General features: G+C 40.1%; 1 protein-coding gene across 10 annotated transcripts in view; it reads right to left on the bottom strand.

Moving 5' to 3' along the window:
- Window positions 1-23,743, bottom strand: part of Ehbp1 (EH domain binding protein 1) — a 334,331-nt gene that overhangs the window by 241,604 nt on the left and 68,984 nt on the right. For all 10 annotated transcript variants that reach the window (XM_037208953.1, XM_028876340.2, XM_028876338.2 and 7 more), the window contains exons 3-4: window positions 19,421-19,478; window positions 12,194-12,289 (exon numbers count right to left, since the gene is read on the bottom strand). In XM_037208953.1, the coding sequence (XP_037064848.1) occupies window positions 12,194-12,289; window positions 19,421-19,478 (154 nt within the window). The remainder of the gene's footprint in view (window positions 1-12,193; window positions 12,290-19,420; window positions 19,479-23,743) is intronic.

Below are 23,743 nucleotides of genomic sequence, written 5' to 3'. Positions count from 1 at the left end.
CAGAAGCTGAAAAGGAATTGGCTCTAGTAGAAAAGACAATTCAAGAAGCACATGTGGATCATGTGAATCCAGAACTTATATGCATTCTGGTCATACTCCCCTCCTGACATTCTCCCATGTGCATTTTGATGCAGAGGGAAGATATTATATTGGAATGGATATTTCTACCACATAAACCAAGTAAGAAGTTAAAGACTTATATAGAAAAGATCTCTGGTTTGATTCAAAACGGAAAATTAAGACTTTGCCAGTTGACAGGATGAACTCAGCAGAAATTGTAGTACCTTTAACTAATGAGGACATTTCCTCACTATGGAAAGATAATGAATACTGGCAGACAGCCTGCAGTAACTTTTTGGGAGAGATTAGCAACTGTTATCCCAAAAGCAAGAGAATAGAATTCATAAAGAAGGCTGAATGGGTCCTTCCTCACATTGTATGACAAAAGCCAATTTCTGAAGTCCTCACATTCTATACTGATGCAAATAAATCAGAGAAAGCAGGATACAAATCAGGGGACTTAAATAAAGTGGTTCAAAGTCCATACAACTCTGTATGAAAAGCAAAACTGTATGTCATTTTTATGGTACTGATGGACCTCACAGAACCCTTCAATATAGTCACTTAAATCTCAATATGCAGAGTGAGTTGTTTTATATATTGAAACTGCTGAATTTATTCCTAATAATACAGAATTAACTTCATTATTCATACAACTACAGGAAATAATCAGAAATAGGGAATATCATATATATATATATATATATATATATATATATATATATATATATATATATATATATATCACATATCAGATCCCATATGGGTCTGCCAGGACCTCTAGCACAAGGTAATGATGAGATTGATCAGTTACTAATAGGTAACATGCTAGAAGCCTCAGAATTTCATAAGAAACACCATGTAAATAGCAAAGATCTGAAGAAGGATTTCTCCATCACTTGGCAACAAGCCAAGGATACTGTTAAATATATATATACTGTTAAATATATATATATAAAACCAAACTCCATTACCTGCATGGAGCAATCCAAAAGATATACAAAAAAAATATTTTTGGCAGATGAATGTGTTTCCTTTCACAGAATTTGAAAGATTAAAGTATGTATACCATACCATTGACACCTATTCAGGATTTCAGTGGGCAACTCCTATGAGTTCTGAAAAGGCTGATTCTGTGATTACACACCTATTAGAAGCTATGGCCATCATGGGAATAACTGTACAAGTTAAGATAGACAATGACCCAGCATGTCTCCAATAAAATGAGACAATTTTTTTTGCTTATTACAATATAAAGCATGTTACAGGTATACCACACAATTCCACAGGCCAAGCAGTCATAGAAAGACCCAATCAAACTTTAAAAGATATGCTAAATAAACAGCAACAGGTAACAATGACTCCTAGAAATAGATTGCATAATACTTTATTAACCTTGAATTTTCTCAATGCTGATGAGAAAGGAACAACAGCTGCGGAGAGACATTGGACAGCAGACAGACAAAACTTCTGAGCTAAATCAACCAGTTTATTTCAAAGATGTGTTGATCTCAGAATGGAAACCAGGATATATCCTATGATTCGGGAAGGGGTTTTGCTTTTGTTTCTGCAGGAGAAGAAAAGCTATGGATACCAACAAAATTAATAAAAATTTGATTTGAACAGAAGAAACCCTTTGATGAGAAATAAAAGCTCATCCACCAATGGACATCTCTATAAGTAGTAAGAAAAATTTAACAAACAAAGGCTGGGGTAGGGTTCTGTTTTTCTCTTTGCAGGATAATAGAAATACCCATCTTCCAGAAATCATAAGGTCTTGGATATCCAGACATCTACAGTAGAAAGAATCTATTGGTACAAATCTACACCGGGTAACATCTCACTGCCTACCATCTATATCTCTTTAATTCTAAAAAAGTTGTGGTTCTGATTCAATTATACACCAACCTGGCTTTGGAGTTGTAATTGGCTCACTCCTTCTCTAAACCCAAGCATACTGCTAAAAGAAAAGGTTGAGAGATTCTGTCTCATATCAGAAGAGCCATCTGGTGTGGGACAGAAGAAAAGCAATAAAAAGGGACCATTGTCTTCAAGATTTTAATCCTCTCCATGCTTATTCTTGATTTCTCAGAACCTTTCTTACATTTCATGCTATCATTAAATCCAAACTTCCCATTCTGATATTAATAATGTTTAAGTTTTTCACAGTAAAAAATAAGTTTTTCCAATAGCAATCTCTGAAGACGCCAGAAGGAAGAAGGAGCCCCACAAAACAACTCCACCCAGTCCAGAATGATGCCATGGTACTCATCATCATACTACACTTCTAGCCAGAATCTCAGACAGTCTTACCCATTACTCTGAGACTGGCTGCAGAATCTACAGTTAGTCCAACTGAGACTTAACTATCTGAGCCTTCTTACAGGACTCCACAGAGATATCCTCACCCCCTGAACAGCAGGAAGCAATTCTAAGAAAACTATACCCCTTTTTCCCAAAGGTTTCATGTTTCTGAGGATTATGGATAATGGTTATAGGGTTGGGGGTAGAAGAAAACATTGGACTCGGTATCCCCCTTAAGAAAAGAAAAAGGGAAATGGATAGGTATAGGATATTAGGGTAGATTATTATATACACAAGTAAACTAATTTAGTAAAATATCAGCCTTAGACAAATTGCACTGTTATGGATTCTTGTATACTGATACGAATGTAAACTATGTTTATATTCTTTTTCAAGATAATTTGTATATTGATAAAAATACAGAACCATATTGTTGTAATGTACATATATTTCTACTCTTATTTGAAATGTTTTGTATATTGATACAAACATAAAATTATATTTATCATACTGTCTGTATGTTCTACCTCTGTTTCGGATATTTGGTATATTGATAACATATTTAGAATTATTGTCATATTGCATATTGTACTATACATTCCTACCTCTGCCTTAGCTATTTTGTATATTGTCACAATTTTGAGGTCATTGTCCTTTTACTGTGCGTTAGTTTATAGACTGTTTACCCTGTTTACGTGAAGACTTACCCTTAGGTTATCTAGGTAGATAAGACTTATAGATTTATAGTCACCTATGCTTGTCATCTCTATAGTTATGTTAGGTTCTCCAGACTTACAGAAACATATGTCAGATGGATAGGTAATCTTCAAACACTTTATAGACCTAGAGAATATAGCATTTAAATGCTTTGATAACTTGGAATTCTGTTGACATGAGACACAATTGCTCCTGGCAGCACTGATCTGATCCTATGAGAATGTTGGGCTTCTGAGACATCTTCGTTTGGAAGTCTGTCTTCACCTTGGCACAAAACGGCCTACTGGGCAAAGAACTGCCCTTGCCTCGACTGCTGACAGTAAAATGGTCTGACAGATACTCTAGGCCTGTAGCCAATTTGAATGCACCAACAATGCTGTAGGTGACTGTCCAGGCTGCCAGCTGTCTCTGTCTACTCTTGCAAGACTCCCAAAAGTTGCTTGCATCCTTCTCCCATTTCTCAGGTATTATAATATTCCTTCTCAGGTCTTTGATGGGATTGAAGACTAACAGTTATAGTTACAATCTTCTTGTATCTTAGCTAGAACATATTAAGTATTAGATTTAGGTTCTTTAGGAAGGACACCTTTTGGAATGATCTTTGCAACATGCCATTTACCTATGCTCCAGAATTCTCTGGATTTCAGTATGTGTCTCTTGTTTGATATTGTTTGTGTTGGTTGTAGTTCCATCTTGTCTAGGTCATTATCCCTTATTCCTCCTGGACAATATTTGATAAACATTCCTATTGTATATAGTTTTGTATTAGGTTAGGACTTTATTATTAAGACAAAAGGGGAAGATGTAGTGGGTAGCTCTTCCAGCTTTGACCCGAAAGTAGTACCCCTAGTGAGGCTTCTGGTAACTGCCACGCCTACCTATGACCTGCCCCTGGGTGGGGCCGAGATGGGAGCCCTTAAGACCGAGATCCGGATATTGCTGGGTCTCTTGGTTTCTTGTGCTCCTGGATGCTGGATGGTAGACCAAGCAGAGTTCTCCAGAGAACCCAGCTGGACTGCACCTCACCTCTCCTGGATCCTGTAACCAACCCCTTTACTGGCTATAAGTTACCCCAAAATAAACCTCCTTTTTAACTATGTGGAGTTGCCTTAATAAATCCCCCACAATACTATGGTCACAACTAAGTTTCCATCCTGGCTTCAATGTCTCTCAGTTCATTTACCTTTCACTCACAGATTAATTCTCAGGCCACACTCTGACCATGTTAGCATGACCTACATTTCCTTCAGTCCCTTACAACACATGCGATAAATCCCAGACTCCAACCAGTCCTAGTGGCACAGGTCTCCTCAGGAGACTGAGACAGGAGGATCACAATTTCAGACCTGCCTGGGTCACTGAATGAGAGTAACTCTGTGATACCCTGTCTCAAAATAAAAAATACAAATAAAAAGGGCTAGAGATACAGCTCAATGATAGAACACTAGATCAACTTGTGCAAGACTCTACTGCCAATCCAGTATAGCTTGAAAACAATCCCAAACTTCTTAGTTTGCATGTATGGCACGGTGGTGTGCTCAGAACACGGTGGTGTGTAGTCAGCACAACTGCTTCCATGAGTGGATTCATACTGGAAAGACAAAACCCCACCACAGAGCGTCCTTGGTGTTGGTGGCAAACGGAGAGAGGACAAGACCGGGTAGAAGAAAAATGAGAGTTGAAAATTCTACTTGCTATTTTTTTCCATTTGGGCCTGCCCGTGAACTAGGTTATGAAAGAAATGACTATAAAGACTGGAAGAGCTTTTTATAATTGATTTAGGACACAAACAGTACTCCTCAGAGGCTCAGTAAGAACACGACACAATGCTGAGGACAGCCATCCTTCCAGGCGCCAGCCTGCTGGTTTTCATCTTTGCTGTTTTTGTTTTTAGAAATGCAGCACAGTTAGTACCAGCAACACAGAAATAGTTATTGAGCACTCACTGTGTCCCAGTTAAGGTGCAACTTCTGAGACAGGTCCCGTTTTTACCACCATTAACTGAGCAGAGGACTGAAGCAGTCCAGATGTTAAAGCTAAATTAGAGCCCCAGATCCAGACTTGATCCACTGCTGACTCAGTTTCATCACTGGGCTGCAGCCTCAAGAACACAGGACAAAGGAATTCAGGAATAAATGCCACATAACTTGACAAATATTTAACAGTGCCTTCACACACTGATATACTTCACTATTTAAAGCAAATAAGACATCTGTAAGACCCAGATGACATAGTAGATCTAAAACAGTTTTTAAGGAGTAACTTCACTGGGGCAAAGAAATAACCTGATAGGAAATTTCAGCACATGATGTGAAAGCAGCGACAACAACATTCATTTCTCAGGCACTTTAAAATAGACATCTACAGAATTATTTTATTATGAACCAGACAAAACATTTGTAATTAATTAAGCCTTCTTTAGTTACCTCTAACTGTTGTCAACTTTCTTACTTCTGCACTAATAATATAAAGAGCCATTTCCCTTCTGAAAATCTGAAATGTTTTTAAATTTTTTACGAGCCATATTTATTTTCAATTTAGTTACGTTTTCAAAAACAGGCATGTAATCTAAAGAAATCAACTTTTGGTTAAATACAGAGGCAAAACACATTGATAACTTTCTTAAAAAGTATTTCCCAGGGAGATGGCTCAGTAGCTAAGAGCACTGGTTGCTCTTCCAAGGGACCCAGGTTCAAATCCCAGCTGCCAATAAGGCAGCTCAGAACCATCTGTAACTTAATGTCCAGAGGACCCAGCACCCTCCTCTGTCCTTCTTAGCACCAGCCATGCACACAGTGCAGACATACATTCAGGCAAACACGATAGATAGACAGATAGATAGATAGATAGATTTTTTTTTTTTTTTTAATTAGAGGTTCTGGAGTGATTTCCCAACAGTTAAGAGAACTGGCTGCTGTTCTTCCAGAGGACCTCAGCACCCACATGGTACCTGGAATGCCAGTGCCAGGGGATTCATGCCATCCACAGGCAGCATACACATGGTACACAAGAGATGTAGACAAAATACCCATACACACAAAAATAAATAAATCTTTACAAAATAAATAACTCAAAAAGCACTTCTCTGTGAGTTTGCTTGTGTGAATGTCATGGAGCCAGAGAAATCCTTTCCTATTTACAATTTCAAAATTAAATCAACAGTGAAAAAAATTTTTTGCTTGAATATTTAAGTGCTGTTCAAAAACAAGATCCAAAATTTACCATGAAAGAATCAAGTTGCTTCATTTTGTTTGTTTTTCTATCTGAATTCTGGGTGACGTGGAAGATAAAGGATCCACTGAAAATACTCATCTAAACATTGGAAAAGGTTACAAGGTTGCCCCAATAATATAATTGAGTAAACATGCTTGATACTGCAGAGGAGGAAGGAGGAGGTCAGGGCATCATCCCTACATCTTAACGCTGAAAGGCATGACAGCTGAGTGAGGAGCACATCCCACATTGGACCGACAAGCCACACTTAACTCCTAATCTTGCGAGCAACAAAGTTTAACAGCTACTTTCAACTCAGACTCATACTGTCAGTTCCCCAAACAGATGGCTATGAACTGTTCCAACTCCATTCCCTGTTCTGTGCCATTAAAAATAAATACAAAACACTGTATAACTTTGTCTACTCATTTGTTTTACCAATATGAGCAGACTAAATCAATAAATTTATTTGATGAGATTACTTAAAAGTCTTCCTCAAGCATATCAGAGATCTTGCTGTTATAGTAAATATTCATAACTCATTATTGCAGAGGTAGTACAGTATAGACCAGTGGTCCTCAACCTTCCTAATGCTGAGACCCTTTAATACAGTTCATCATGTTGTGGGGACCCCAACCATAAAAGTATTTCCTTGCAACTTCATAACTGTAATTTTGCTACTATTATGAATCATAACAATACTGATGTGCAGGATATCTGATATGTGACTCCCAAGGGGGTCATGACCCACAGGTGAGAACCACTCTGATCTAGAGGAAAGAATAGGGTCAATTCAAGGTATTTGGAGAAATTACCTGTTGGAGACCACTAGGTTTCCTAGTGGCTGTACCCAGCAGAACTGCATAAGAGGTTGATGGGGCCATGGGCTTGGGTACCAGGTGACTGCAACTACCAAGGGGGAGGTCTTTTGCTCCACCCCTTGGCATTGTTATAAATAGACCTTTGGAATAAAGTTCTGGGCCGGTGGATAAGGATCCTGTGTTTTCTCTGTTTCTCTCCTCCCTATTTCTAAGTCTCTTATTCCTCGTTCCTCAAGAGTATCTGAGGTAAATAAATCTGGGGGCAGGTCTCCCACAGATGGTGCCTGAACAAAGACAAAGAAAAGGTAAAAAAGAAATAAATAATAACCCTAGGGCTTGGCAAAAGGATTGAAGGTGTGTTGCAAGTGTAGGCATGCCAATAAGGAATTGAAAAATGAAGGCAATGGTATTTTATTCTTGGGTGTATAGGATAGGCAGTGAAGTGCTGCGAGGCTGCAGCATTAGATTTCTCTCTACATAGGATCTCTCTCTCTCTCTCTCTCATCTATAAAAAATAAGGAAGGTAGAATGTAGTAATATAGTGCAGGAAGGAATTTAGAGTTAGGTAGTCCTATAGAATAATAAGAAATAAGTATATTTGCTAAGGTAGTCCTATAGAGTTTCCTATAGAAGTAAATCTTTACGTGTTTGCTAAGTTAGATATATTTGCTAAGGTAGTATAAGAAGTAAATAAGAAATGTCCATGTTAGTTGTAAATAAAATAAGTAACAGATCTATAGAATGTAAGACTTAGGGAAGGTTTATAAAGTAGACCTATAAAATGTAAGTTTAAGTAAGGTTTCTAAAGTAGTCCTATAGATTGTAGGTTGAAAGAGGTCACAGATTTAGTCAGAAAAATGTAGGTTTAGAATACATAGGTTTTAGGTCTAAGGATATGAAGAGTAGGTTTTCCCAACCTGGGAAAATAATATCCACAGCAGACTTGGCAGTTCCAGAAACCACCACTAATAGCAAGCAGCAGCTCCAGAGACTGCTAGCTTCAGAAAGGAGCAGCAGAAAGGAGTGTCCACTGCTGAGACCCGTGGAGCTGCCGTAGCTTCTCAAACAGCAGACTCAAGCCAGCGAGACCGGCCCGCACCAGCGGCGAGGGTCCGCAGGCTTTCGGCCGTGAAGAAGCCACAGGGAGAAGTGGACACGCTAAGCCACAAGAAAGGCAAAGGCGGTGGGCAGCAGCTTGGAAAGCCCAGCAGTGGTGCCACGCTGTGGGAACGTGAACAGTGAGCAGAGCAGCAGTGAACAGCGGAGACAGCAGAGTCCAGACTGCTTCCGGAGGCGGAGGGCAGAGTGGTGTCCGTGCTGGACAAGCAGGAAGCTGTGGGGGTGAGAACCGCACTACAGGCTGGACGGCTCTGTGGGAATTGCTGAGACTGGCTGCACAGCCTGAGCTCCCAGGCGCAGGATGTGACTGCAATCATGGAGTTGCCCTGAGGCTACATTTGTGGACACAACAGGGCAGCGTACAACAGGACAGCGTAAGGAGGATTCCGGATGGTGTGCTGAGCACTTGGACGTCACTGATGAGGTAACTGGGTTTTCCTCCCAAATCCAGGGAGTTTCAGCTCATGGCAGCTAAAGGAGCCTTGCGCCCATATGGCTGTGAGGTGAAGCTCTCTAGCTTGGTCTGGAATGGCTGGTTACAGAAGGCTACAGACTGCAGAGCAGAGCGGCAGGTGAAAGCCGAGGTTTCAGAGACTTGGTTATGGGACTTCTCGTATTTGGAACTGTTGGCTTCAGTCATTACGACTCTGATAGCTATTCAAAGACTTAAGGGCAGCTGACAAGCCAGCCCTGACTATGAACGCTGAGGGACTTTTAGGAATAGTACCAGAACTCTTTGGACAGTAATGATTTTATTACAATGGGACAGTCTGAATTTACTTATGCATACAAACTATATCAACGGTGATGATGGAACTGTTTATGTAAAAATGGAACTGCTTATACAGAAATTTAGGTTTCCTAACTAGGCTCAAGATTTAATTTAAAATATAAAGAAAAGGGAGAGTTAATATTCCTCAGTATATCTAACTTAAAAAATATTTTCGTGTTACTTGAGTGAAATAATGTTGTTTTAACAAATTGTTCGTGAGTGCAGGTTTGTAGGTTGAGAGTGGTTCACAGGAAGGTTGAGAGTAGGAATTATAATTTTGCATAGTTCTGTTTATGTTAGAATTATTATGTTAAGTTTGCTGCAGTTGCATCAAGAGTTTTTTCTTTTAAAATATAAAGAAGAGGGACCTGTTGGAGACCACTAGGTTTCCTAGTGGCTGTACCCAGCAGGACTGCATAAGAGGTTCATTGGACCACAGGCTCGAGTATGAGGTGTTTGGAAGGATGTACCCTTGACTAACTAACAAGGGAAAGGTCTTTTGCTCCACCCCTTGGCATTGTTATAATAGACCTTTGGAATAAAGTTCTGGGCTGGTGGATAGGGATCCAAGCCCACCCGAGTCTATCCTGTGTTCTCTCTGTTTCTAAGTCTCTCATCCCTCACTCCTCAAGAGTGTCTGGGGTAAATAAGTGTGGAGGCTGGTCCCCACAATTATGCTCCCCACTGGTCTTAGCTCCCTTATCAGTAAAATGGAAATGTTGATAGAACCTTGGAGCTATGTTGAGAATTAAATGAACTGATGTAGGCAGAGACTCCAGAAGTATTACTCTTAACTACCATGTTTAGGTTATCATTCCAGCAGGAGAATTATGGGAAAGAAGGGCTTCTTAGCAGCCTCTGAGGACAGCCAGCAGAAGGGCAATAGGGCAATTCTGACTCTTCTGGGGGAAAAGATAAACAGAAAAGCAGCTACTGCTTCATCTCTTATTTTTCCCTAAGCAAATTAAGGAGATGATGGTGTCACCACCACCAATGTATGTGTGTGGGACATATATGACAAGCACAATGAAGTGTGTGTGTGTGTGTGTGAGAGAGAGAGAGAGAGAGAGAGAGAGAGAGAGAGAGAGAGAGAGAGAGAGAGAGAGAGAGAGAGAGAGAGAGAGAGATCCGCAACTGGGAGGCAGAGTTAATCTGCCTAGATCTCTTTGACTTCCAGGCCAGCTAGGGCTACACACACACACACACACACACACACACACACACACACACACACACACGAGTCTTTCCTTCAAGTTGTTTCTCTCAGACATCTGTTGCAGCTACAGGAGCAGTCTGACTTGTTAGAGAAGAATCCATATGCTTGGTCACAAAATCAGAAGCAGTTTTACACCGGCTTCACATTCTGAACTCTAATTTCCCTCTTCTTACTTACTTACTTGTCCTAAGGCATTTAGTGGATATCTCCTCCTTCCAATACTCTGTAAAACAACTTCAGCATGAATCTCTCAGAGAAGTAATGGGGTGTGTGTGTATTCCTAAATATCAAACCTAGGGAGTCGAGCATCCTAAACAAGTACTCTGTCCCTGAGCCGTGTACCCACACCCTTTTCTTAGCCAGCCATTCCATCCTCACACACCCCTCTTTTACTATCCCACCTTCCCCATGCCCCCAGCCATTTTTGAGATGGGTCCCACTTAGCTCAAGGCTGGCCTCAGTATATAGTAGAAAATGTCTTTGAACTCCTGGAAGCAATGGAATTATAGGCATGCTACACCATGCCAAGCCTCTTTATTCTATTTTGAGACAGAATCTTCATTTACCCAGGCTGACCTTGAACTCACTCTGTGGCTTGAGCAGGCCTTGAAATTGTGATCCTTCTCTGTCAAGTCCCTTGGGTACCTAGAACTATAGGCCTGTACTATCAGGTTTGGCAAGCATTTGTTTTCTGATTCCATCACTTTCCAAAAGACTCAAAATAGGCCATAATTCGTCCCCACTGTTTCTTGAGAGCAGGAAAATTGGTTAGTAAATTGGTGCTTAATTATCATATGTATTGACTATTTTATGACATTTAAAGAAATAAGACAAATTTCAAGAAAAACCAATGTTAATAAAATGTTAACTTGGTGGCACATGACTTTACTCTCAGCAGCGGCAGAATTCAGATTTTTGAGGATTTAAGGCCAGCAAAAATAAGTTCCAGGCCAACCAGGGCTACCTAGTAAGACCCTGTCACAGTATATAAATACATGTATACATACATATATTTGCATATTATGTGTGTGGGTATGTAGATTTACTTACTACACTTGATCTTGACCAAAAGGCCAAGAAGCAATTGACCAGCTATTAATTTTAAATATATCATGTTGTGGAATATTAGTCTAAGATGTGTTACATTTGTTTATGCCGTGGAACATTTGTTTAATGATGCAAAGATGTCTTACATTCTTTTTATGCTGCATTTGTTTAACTCTGTGAAGCTGTGTTACTGTGCCTGTCTAACACACCTGATTGGTCTAATAAAGAGCTGAATGACAAATAGCAAGGCAGGAGAGGGATAAACCAGGCAGAAAGAATAAACAGGAGAAAAAGAGAGAAGAGCGAGGGACGAGAAAAGGAGGAGAGGAGGATGCCAGGGGCCAGCCACCCAGTCAGCCATGGAGTAAGAAGGGAAAAAAGACATAAAGAATATAGAAAGGTTAAAAAGTCCAGAGGCTAAAGTTAGGTAGGATAATTTATGTTAAGAAAAGCTGTCTAGAAACAAGCCAAGCTAAGGCTTAGCATTCATAAATGAGAATATGTCTCCATATATTTGTTTGGGAGCTGGGTAGCAAGCCCGCAAAGAGTAGAAAAAAAACAAAAAAACAACTACAATATCATGTTATATTAACATCAATATTTACTGAGTACTGATTTTAAAGCAAATTGTTACCAAAGAAAGCCAACAAAATGAGGAGCAGAATAAAGCTTTCACAAACCTCAGCTTTGCACAGGAAAGGCATTTTAAAGATTCCTGTGAGTAGGATAAAGGAAAAAGTGGGCCCGGGGCCTTAACAGATCTTGAAATTCTGGGATGCCTTTACCGTGTACAAACTTCTTCCTTGGAAATGATGCAATTGGGTAAGCAGATGAAACACAAATACATACAGGAATAGTGTTATAGTCTGTATACAGAAGCACATACAGATGCAACTTATAAACTTAGATTGTACAAGAACTTACCTTAAAAAGTGTCACAGTGATTTCAATGTTCTCAGGAACAGGCCAAACAACAACACCACGGTATGGATTTTTTATTCCAGGTTGCCAGCTGTGAGCCTACCAGAATAAAAATTAAAGCTTCAATTATGAAGTGTGGAAATGCATTGCTAACAACCTGCAGAAGTATATTAACTTTATTTAGTTATCTATTAAGATCTATAGTCTCCCTGAGACAAAAATCACTAGTCAAAATAAAATCAAACGTGAAAACAACAAAACTTTTTAGGCATTAAGCTTGGGTCAGAACAGCTCAAACAAATGAAAGCTGTAATCTATAAGCAAACCCTCATATACCCCCACATACACACAAGCAGATGCGCCACAAGCATGACAGAAAAATAAGGCATCTCATATTCATTATGGCTGCTATTTCTGATTATGGAAAACTTGAACAAGGAGCAATATTTAAGATTATTTTTGTGATTGAGAAGTTTAAGGAAAATTTATTCCTTAAAAGGAAAAATCTCGAGTCTCGAGAAATGGCTCAGTGGTTAAGAGCACAGGCTGTTCTTTCAGAGGACTGAGAATTCCCAAAACCCACATGGTGGCTCACAACCATTTGTAACTCCAGCTCCAGAGGACCCAGCATCCTCTTCAACACCCGCTTCTGACCTCCATGGTCATCAGGACTCAAGTGGTACATGACATGCATGCAGACAGAACACTCATATGCATAAAATTTGAAAAAAAAAAAAAAAAGGAAATTTAAAGAAAATCTAGCAGGGTACAGCCAAGCATCAGTGGTCTCAGAAACTCAGGAGGCCAGGGGTTCCAGAAAAAGGAGAAAGATGGAGGTGGACAGAGAGGAAAGGAGGAAGGAGGGAGGGAGAGGGAGGGAAGGAGGGAGGGAGGGAGGGGGGGGGGAGGGAGGGAGGGAGGGAGGGACTCACCATATACTTTGTATTTAAGTTCATTTCCCCTAAACTGCCATGTGTCTTTTTTAAGGCAAGCGAAAGAGAACAGTAGCTTTCCCAGACTGTATTTCTAATTTTTCTGATTTGGAAGGTGTGTTATGTATAAACCTTGATTACCAAAATTCCCTTGGAAACTTCATCCCCCAAATTTTAAAGTTCATCACCAGTTTTCCCTTGTGCATTAACCAAAGTCTAGCTGAAGGGAGATGTCATGGCAGGACAAGGCTAGTAAGTTTTCATCTTTACATGCTGCAAACTGTGGGTGTGTTTGAAGAAGATAATAAAAGAAGATCTGGTTATGTTAAACTCACTACACATACATAGGGTAGAAACTATTCATCCCACACTCTCTCCAGGTCACTGAGCTGATACCATTTGCCATGCACTGATCTGGCATACTGAGTTGTGAAAAATTACCTGCCTTAGTGGAGTTTACGGTATACGTAGTAAGAGATGCACAAATTATTCTGATTACCTAAGCAGTATGTTACGTGGAGGATGAATGTCATGGGAAGAAAAATAGCAGAGAATAAGGATTTGGGGTCAGAAGAACATAGTTATTTTTCAGGGCAGTCAGAGGTGGCTTCATGGAAGCAGTGACACTGGAGGGAAGGATGAAGAAATCACACCAATACAGGAAGGAAGCTTTCTGAGGGCAGGGACAACAGCTGGCACTGAGGCACATCCAGGTTTATAACAAGGGACATGACTGGAGCAGAGGGGCCAAGGAGGAGGAGATGATACCACAGACAGTGGTGGCCCAGCCAGGTAAGGTCCTGGCAGGCCTCTGAAAAGATACTCATTGTATCTGCATGTCTGCATGAGACATGAAGCCACTGGAAGGTTTAAAACAAAGGATGATCTAAGCTGCATTTAAGTCAACCCTTTTAGCCAATGTGTCCACAACGAGCTTCATAGCAGAGGAAGCAACTGAGAACAATTACGGGCCACTGCAATAACAAGGAAAGCTGAGGGCCACCCGACAAGCCACGGTAGGAACGTGGCACAGAGCAGCCACATTCTGGTACAGTTTTCTTTCACAGATAGACAACGAGATCTGATGTTTTGTCTATGAGAGAATGAAGGCAGCTAAGAGCTGATGGTAAAGCTGTTCTGCCCTTGAGGAACTAAAAGAAAAAAACTGCTGTTAATGTATATGAGGCAAGGCCAAGTTCAGGAGCTCAGTTTTATACACACCAAATCTCAGTTGTCTATTAGATACACACGTACAGGTCTTCAAATAAGAAGCTCAATCAAGTATCTGTTATAATTTGGGAATTATTAGCATACAGATGATACTTAAATCTTAAAAAATGGATATGATCCTAGGAGAGCCAAAACAGATAAAGAATAAAAAAAATTGGGTTGGGATGTAGTTCAGTGACAGATAACTTTCCTGACATGCACCAGGCCCTAGGGGTTGGGGCAAGGTAGTCTGCACTGAGACCTGGGGTGGAAATGAAACAAAATCAGCAAAGGTGTGTCAGCAGAGTAAAGAAAACCCAGGAGCATGAGTACCCTAGCCATGTAGTAAAGAAAAGGACCCAAAGTTGGTGATAGGTGGAAACAGTGTAAGGCCTGGAAATGACCACCGGATTCAACAAAGGACAGCCGCTACGTCATAACAAGCAGTCTCAACATAGCAGTTTGGAGGGAAAGCCAGACTGGAATGAGCTCAGAAAGAACGGGAAGAAACTGGAGATACTTCATATGAGAACACACTCAACGACTCGGAGGGAAAGAAACAAGTCACCCACGGTTGCGGAAATAACATCTGCAGAGAAGCTGTCAAGACAAAAACAGACTTGTGCTAATGGGAAATAACCAGTTCAAAGGGGAAATGTGATGATGGCAACAGCAAGAGGAGAAAAGTCAAGAGCACTGGCCCTAGACAGCGGGGAGACCGCTGGGGTCTGGGTGCTGGGGTCTGGGTGCTGTTTGTTTTCCAGAGGCAACGGCCACTTTCCCGTAACAGTGCATGAGTACAGATGCCCATCAGGGAACATACTGGACAGATGAGGAAGAGAGGCGGAAGTCTCGCCTCACAGCACAGGACCTGCACTTGACTCAGAACCCCTTTAAAACTGGCAGGGGTGGTTGTGCACAGCTGTAATCCCAGGGTTGGGGAGGTAGACAGGCAGGTCCCTGGGGCTCACTGTGCAGCCAGTCTATTCTAACGAGTGACCTCCACGCCCTACTTCAAATATATTCCTAACAATGATGCACAAAGACATCCTCTGACCTCTTCTGCCTGCCTCAGCCTCCCAAGTGCAGGGATTAAAATCACCAAAGTTGTTATTAGCTACCTGTATTAGGCTTTTCATTCTTTCCCTAGCTTTAGACTCTTGAATTACTACTTTGCGAGTTAATAAACTCCTAGAAAATAAATACCTGATGTGTGCTACGTTATAGACACATGTCACTATACCCAAGGTTTTTGGGTTTGTTTTTTTTGTTTTGTTTTGTTTTGTTTTGTTTGTGTGTGTACATGAAGAGGTCAGAAGTAAAGTGCATATCATACAACGGTGTGGACCTGAGAGTTCAGCAAACCAGGACCTAAGTAAATGCCCAATGGATGTAGCCCCTGCCTGGAATCCCAGAACTTGAGAGGAGATCCCTGAAGCAAGCCGGCTAGCTAGACTAGCCCAAGTCAGCAAGCTCTGGATTCGAGTGTGAGACCTTGCCTCAATATATAAGGCAAAGTACAATCTAGGAACACACCCTATGTGAACTCTGGCTTCCACATGCACGTGAACACACATCCAACCACACACATACAAACATGCACACACACACACACACACAGCAAAAAGTTTCACTAAAATTTCCAATTTTACACTTCATTAAACTCACATTTTATAAATTTTTAAAGTGCATATATACATATACCCATGCTGCATACGTCATCTAGTGAGAGTTTTACTGTTGCTAACATGACCTCATTAGGTAACGCTCCACAGGTAGCCTTCCTCTTGACACACAGAAAGGCTCAATCACAAGCAAAGCTTTGGAAGGTGTCGGGGACAGGAAAAATCTGATGAGAGTTTTAAAGCTCTGGCTTCCCTTTGGTATTCCTACACCTCTCTGCAGACTTCAAATGCCAGCCAGAAAACGGAGCTTCAACAACAAACAATAATATGCCATATTCATTCCGGTTTATCACAACTGCCTGGCTGCTACTGTCACGTGTATTGAAAAATTATTTATGTGTACCTTTACAAATCAATTACAGCTTGACAAAGTCTGTTATAAATGCCATGACTTGAGAAAGCAGGAAAGCTTCCTATTGTGTTAATTGCCCATATCAATTATTTTAATCAGAATGATTCTGCAATGAGCTCTTTAAATAGGTAGCTATAAAATATACATGGACCAACAGAAAATGAGCAATTAACTAGGAGTTAAACTTTAAATTAAAAAGGCAAATGTGCCTAATTATTTACTGCCTAATTTAACTGTCAGAATAATATCTTATCTGAGTGTCAGTTTTAAATTTCCTTATTTAGCTATTATGTGTAATTTGTAAAACATTTCCATAAATGTACATGACATATGTAAATATATATATGTTATAAGCTTAGCACTGTCGGTTCTCATAAACCGTTATATACCTCCAATACTCCAAGAAAAAGACAGGAATTCTACAGTGTAATAACATCTAAGGGACAGGATCCCAGGACTGCCCTTGTCCACAGCTGCTCAACTCTTTACATAAATGGTGCACTGTTTGTACGTGACCCGTGCATTCGCCCCCATGTAGACATTTACAGATACCCACTACAATGTGGGAGCAGTGTATAACTACTTGTCATCCCATATTGTTTAGGAAATAATGAGGGGAACTTTTTTTTAAAGACAGGTTTTCCAAAGACTAGACTGGCCTTGAACATCTGACCCTCCAGTCTCCACCTCCCAAGTACTGAGATTATGGATAGTCCACCATACCTGGTTCACTCGCAATTTTCCCAAAATATTTTCAACCCATAGTTGGTTGAATCCACATATATGAAACTCCTAAATACAAAAGAGCTGACTATATAAAGGAGGGTCTTGAGAACATTAAACTTAAGAAATAAATAAAAGAAAAAGTAATTTCTTCTCGAATATACCGGATTTAATCTGTAGCCTCATTTGTATTTCATTACCTAGGTTCAAACAATATGTTATCATATGAGAAAGAATCTCCCCTTCATAAAAACTACTTCATTTCAAATAAGCCATTAGATAAAATATATTCAATATCAAAAATGAGTATTTTCTGACTGACCTACAACCTAATTTATTATATTTCATAATTCTTTTAGAATATAATTGCTAGCTGATTGTCAAAAAGAAATACACTGCTTTCAGTGTCCACTCTAAAGACTACAGGTATAGTCACAATCCTCTATTACACTTAGTGAACAACTTTATTGTGGTCAACTCCACAAAAGTTGAAGACACAATGAGAAGTACTGTGTCCATTTTTAGAACTCCTTCTCATGTATAAATAGATAATATGCCCTAAAGAAAATGCTGTTCATGGTGTGAATCAGCTTAAATTTTTATATTGCTGGTAGGAAGGAGTGTTTGGTAATTTCTGTGCACATGTGTATGCATGTTTATGGATGTGTTGTGCATGCACATGTTCGTGTGTGTATGTGTGTGTGTGTGTGTGTGTGTGTGTGTGTGTGTGTGTTGTGAAGTGCTGTGCACAGATGTGTGCACACATGTGCATGGAGTCCAGAGCCTAAGGTCAGCTGTCTTCATCTATCACTCTACCTTTTGGCGAGTTCTTAAGTTAAAAGGTACCCATCCTAGCACCCAGACCTGCAATCCCGTGGCTGAGAGACATAGAAAATACTTGAACAATAATGATTCTAGCAGTTAACCCAGACAAGGGTGAAAAAATGCATAATCAGGGACTGAATAATTAATAACTTGTAGTATATTCACAGAATGGAATAATACTATGCGGCAATGAAACTATAAACTACATAAGAAAACAAGAACATGAAGAACACATCTCAAAAACATGATGCTGAGCAAAGGAAACAACACATAAAACAGTATCATATTATGTAAAAACTATATATAGTACTACTAAAGCTATACAGTGCTACATAAAAATACTATTATAGCATTTTATATGAAATTCAAAAATAGGTAAACTTAGTCTTTTCTGACAGAAAATGAAAAAATGCTAGTCTCTGAGGGTTGAGAACTGCCTGAAAAAGAAACAAAAAAATTCATGCTGATAGAAATCTACATTTTGATAGGAGTATTATTTATACCATATGTATACATAAATCATATTTATAATACATGCATATTATAAATTATAAACATTTGTTCATAAATTATTATATATATCACTGTAGTGGTTTGAATAAGAATGGTTCATATATTTGATGCTTAATCATCAGAGAACAGCAAAACTTGAAAAGGATTAGGAGGTGTGGAAGAAGTGTGTCACTGGGGGATGGGCTTTGAGGTTTCAAAATCCCAAAGTCTGACCCAGTGTTTCTCTTCCTGCTGCCTGTGGATCATTCGTAGAACTCTCAGCTACTTCTCCAGCATCATGTCTGCCAATATGGCACCATGCTCCCCACCATGATGATAACGGACTGAACCTCCAAATCTGTAGGCAAGCTCCAATTAAATGCTTTCTTTTATAAGAGTTGCCGTGGTCATGGTGTCTCTTCAAGCAATAGAACAGTGACTAATACACTCACTGAATTGAATAACTAAGGTTTGGTTAATTATGGATGCATAAGTTTTAGCTTAATAAAATTAAAACTGCAGGCCAGATGTGGTGGCACACCCCTATAATCCCAGCATTCAGGAGGCACAAAAGGGAAGATCACAGAATCTTAGCCAGCCTAAGACACAAAGTGAGACACTATCAAAAACAAAACCACCTTGGAAGGTGCCTTTAATAATTTTTAAAATTTCAATTACCATCTAACACACTTTTCTTAATAGAGGTCTATCTATATGGAAAAACTAACATCCAATAAATATGCTTACAGTTGTATGCTCATAAAAATGTATATATCTACAGAACAGAAAGTTTAAAAGTTATAGAACTGCTGCTGGACATTTTAAAATTCTGTTCTAGTCTCTACACACAAGACTATCAGTACAAGGAGAAAAAGTCCACTCCTCCTCTCCTGCAATGAACCCAGCAATGGACTCTGGCATCCACTTCTTACGGCTGCGTCCCTCCTCAGCATCTGAACAAACTAACCCTCGGCACAAGTCTGTAAGTGGTAACTGTTCAGCGTGGACTCACCTTGGAAGACTTCCTTCGGCTTCTTCTTGTCCAGACTACCACCAGTTTATCTGGTTGCCTGTTAAATTTAAAAAAAAAAAAAAAAAAAAAAGTTAAAGTTTAGTTTTAGTACCTTCAAAGGGACTAAAGTGGGCTGGGGTGGCTCCACAGGTGACATGTTTTCTACGAGAGCCCAAGCACCCAGATAAAAGCTGGGTGTGGCACTGTGTCCTGTAACCCAGTGCTCAGGGCACAGGGACAGGAGGATCCCAGGAGCCCATCAGCCTGTCAGCCAGGTCAAAATGATGGCTGCAGCTTCAGTGAGAACCCTGAGAAACTAAGATGAGGAATGATAAAGATATCAGGAACTGACCTCTGGCTTCTACACAGGAACACACAGTTGAGTGAGTGCATGTGCACAAAGATGCACACACCCCACACACATACACGCAAAAGGACAAGAGTGTCTTCTACTAGATTACACAAAGTAGTTAAGCTTCAAACAGGTCTATATCCAAACACAGTAGATGCCAAATTCAGATATGATCGAGTTGAAATAACTAATATTTCCTCTAGACTTTTCTTAAAAAGTATACCAAGTTAATTCACTGCAACAAACCAAGGAGAATACAAAACTCAGAATTGACTATAACTTTAAAAAGAAAAGCATACGTCTATCTCCTCCAAAAATGCTGTACTTTTCCCACATTAACCCTTTTAATTTAGAGGAAATAAGCATTAAAAGGGCACTTCCATAATTTGTCTGTGGGCTACACTACCCTGTATCTTACACACAATGCTTAACAACTTTCAGACATTTTCATTATCATCAAATTACCCTCACAAAAACAATGCTGTGCTGAAAGATACACACCGCACCAACTATAACCTGTACAGGTTGTAAGCAACCTTACAGACTGGCAGAGCCCAGACTGTAACTGAGACCTCACAAGCTCACAGACCTCTCCTCTCTATCTTCTGCCAATGGAAATGCGTCTTTAGCTAATACAACTAAGCTCTCCTCCATGCTTCTGGAAAAATAGGAAGACTATTATTATCTGTTAGTTTACTTACATTTTCATTTTCAAAAAGACTTAATTAAAACGTTTCCCACACCAGGCTTGGTGACAAGCCTACAATTCCAGGTGCTCCCCGGAGACTGCAACAGGAGGATTGGAAGCTGAAGCCCAGCCCTGACCAGAGACGCTCCAGCTCCAAAGAAACAGTGAAAAGAGCCCAGAGCATCTGCCTAGCATGCGTGAAGACTAGGTCTAATCCTCAGTACAGAAAAGGAAAGTTATATACTGTATGCATCAAACCATACACAGGATAAGTCAACTGCATACATTACAACCACCATGCAGAGAAGCAGGAATCCAGAAAAACCATAAAGATAAAGAGAGGAAACATGGAAGTCACAGACAAATGAGTAATAAATAATTAAACTTCTCGTCAGTAACGACAGTCCCGGAGACAGTGAAGTCAAATCTTCAAGTGCAAGAGGAAAACAGCTGCTACCCTCGAGTTTACATCCAGCCACACCATCACTCAAGCACCATTTAGGACCCGCAAGATGGCACAGCAGGAAAGGGCAACTGCTGCCAGGCCTGACCACCTGAGTTCACTACCCCAAATCCACACGGCAGAAGCAGAGAACTGACTCCCACAAATTATCCCACTCCCACACACGATACAAGTGCACACATACACAATACACCATACATACATAAGTGTAATAAAAATGATTACACACACACAAAGATGAAGCATTCACAATGTAAAGAGAGAAGATGTATAGACGCAAAAGAAAGCAAATGCTAATGGGTGTTCTTTCTATGGGGCAGAACCTGAACATAATACACACACCAAAAACAAACAAACAAACAAACAAAAAACTTGAAAATGCCAATAATGAAAACTGTTTTTATAAGGACTTATCCAAACAAATATACAAATGTTTCTGGTGGCAATAATAAGCAAAATGATGTAATTCAATTGTAGTGAGTCTTCCCAGAGTGAGATGTTGGGAGCAGTGACCAGGTGATAGGGATGACATTTCTAGAAAACAGCATTCATCTGAGGCTCTGTGCCAACAGAGAACAATAACCTAAACTTAAAAACAAAACCCAAACTCTCCTCTGTCCTCTCTCCCTCCTCTCTCTCCCCAGCACCCCTCTAGCAGCTGCAGTCTTGATGACCTAGTGAGACCCTACATACATCTATCTGATCATGTGGCCTCTAGTCAGGCAAGGCAACAGTCTCCAATATGGGTGAAAGAACAGTCTGCCATCGAACTGACTTACCTTCTAGTATAACTAACTCTTAGTACCTCATAACAGCTTCTCTCCAACCAAGCCCTGAATGCACATTCCTTAGTTCTTAACATCTTCAGGTGTTACAGGGGAGCCCTGCCTCTACCTCCTCCTTTCCTACCTGATAAACTCTTACCTTTTAGCCTTCTTTGTGAAATTTTGACTATTTCTTATTTCATCTTAACACCTCCATTCACACACACAATGTCCACACACACACACACACACACACACACACACACACACACACACACACTCCCCAAACCTCAGGCAAGAGTTAAAGCCCCTACTAAGTTCTCAGTAAATACCCAAGCCATGTCTCTATTTACATACTTTTTATATAACATAGTGTAATTACTTCTATCTCCTATCTCCCCTACTAGACCACACTAACTGATCTTTAACTCAGTATTACTAGCAACTAATAAAAATCTGGTACAAGGTTACAAGGCCCAATGAATGTCCATTACTGAAAAGAATGAACCTAAGTTGCATCCAAGAATATCCAATTGATTAATTATAATTGAAGAGATCTAACAAAAGCCAGTAGTAGTATAAAGCACTTTCTCTGCAGCAGATAGGAACTTCTCAAGAACGTTTATCTTGGCTACACATTAAAACCTCCTGGGAAACTTTTTTAAAATACCAATGCTTATATCCCCACCTTGGAGGATCTAACCTAATGGAGCTAGTGTGTAGAATTTGAACAATTCCACAGGTGATTCCAACAGTGCAGTGACGGCAGTGAACCGCTGACTAACATGAACATGGTTAAACAACCCCACACTTCATGGCTTACAGCATTAGTGATCGTGACGACAAGAGGTCTCTCCTCCAGTCTTGCACTGCTGTTTGAATTCCACTTTCTCCTAACTAGACCCTGAGACCCCTCCCACTCTCAATCCACTTTAATGCTTCAGAAAAGTGAAGCTTTTTAACAGCGGAAAGCAGGAGGGGCAGTCCTCTGCTCATATAAGTGACATATAAGAACACCCACAGAGATAGCTAAACTTTTCCGATTCCAATCCTATCAACACTGTAAATGTCTTCGCTAAGGGGCGTGGGTGTAAGTCAGTGGCAGAGTGCTTACCTAGCAGTGCAAGACCCTAGGTTTGAGCCCTAGCACCACGTGACATACACACAGGGAAACACATCTAAATAGAATCTAGTTTTATATTGTCAAGCAGAATGTTCAAAAGTAAGCCATTCTCAATAGAAGTGTACCAACAACAAATGGCTGCCTGCGATTAATATTTTAGTATCCATAGTGTGCTCAAAAAGAACCATTAAATATTTACTAATGAACTTCCAGGAGGAAAAGGACATCGTTAGAGCTTTCTCTATCTATCAGAGAGCCTGTATTTATAAAACTTTCTATCAAAAGAAAAGCCAAGAAAACCTGATAGAGCTCAGGTTCCAGAGAGTATCCAATGATCATGTTTAGTCCAGTAGCAACAGGGTAGTCAGCCTTCTAAGACACAGAGGAGGAAGAGAGAGACCTTAAAGGCATTTAAATACGGTCCTTGAGATACACACATAAGTGCATGTAGTTGTACTTCTATCTGAAGGGTTTCCCTGGAAATCAAAGTCTTTTGATGTTCTTGTTGGAGCAAATCAGCTTTTGAGGCTAGAATAGACTAGACCAGAAGTTCTAAGCCAGCCTGGGCTGCAGAGTAACACCTTGCCTCAAAACATAAAAACAAGAAAATAAACATTTATCACCTTCTCCCTTACTCTCAGAGACCATGAAAAATGAACAACTTGAATTTTCAGAAAGAGGCTCTGTGTCAAAGCATGGTTCTGACCCTAAATTCTGGAGAAGGAAAGGGGAGTAGAGAAAGAAAGAGAGGGCTATGAAGTCCATATTACAAAGCAGGGAACTCCATTCTTAAACCTGCCCTCGCTTTCCACTGCTGGGTACGAAGGTAAGCTGAAAGAAAATCACTTCCATTTCTATACTCTTCTATGTGTCACATGTATGATGTAAACTTGAAAAGATGTTTGTAAAAGTCCAAACTGGGGCTGGAGAAAT

The sequence above is a fragment of the Peromyscus leucopus genome, chromosome 10 (genome assembly GCF_004664715.2).
Source record: "Peromyscus leucopus breed LL Stock chromosome 10, UCI_PerLeu_2.1, whole genome shotgun sequence".
NCBI lineage: Eukaryota > Metazoa > Chordata > Mammalia > Rodentia > Cricetidae > Peromyscus > Peromyscus leucopus.
Note: the sequence above shows the minus strand (reverse complement) of the source record. Positions and strands in the feature narration are given on the sequence as shown.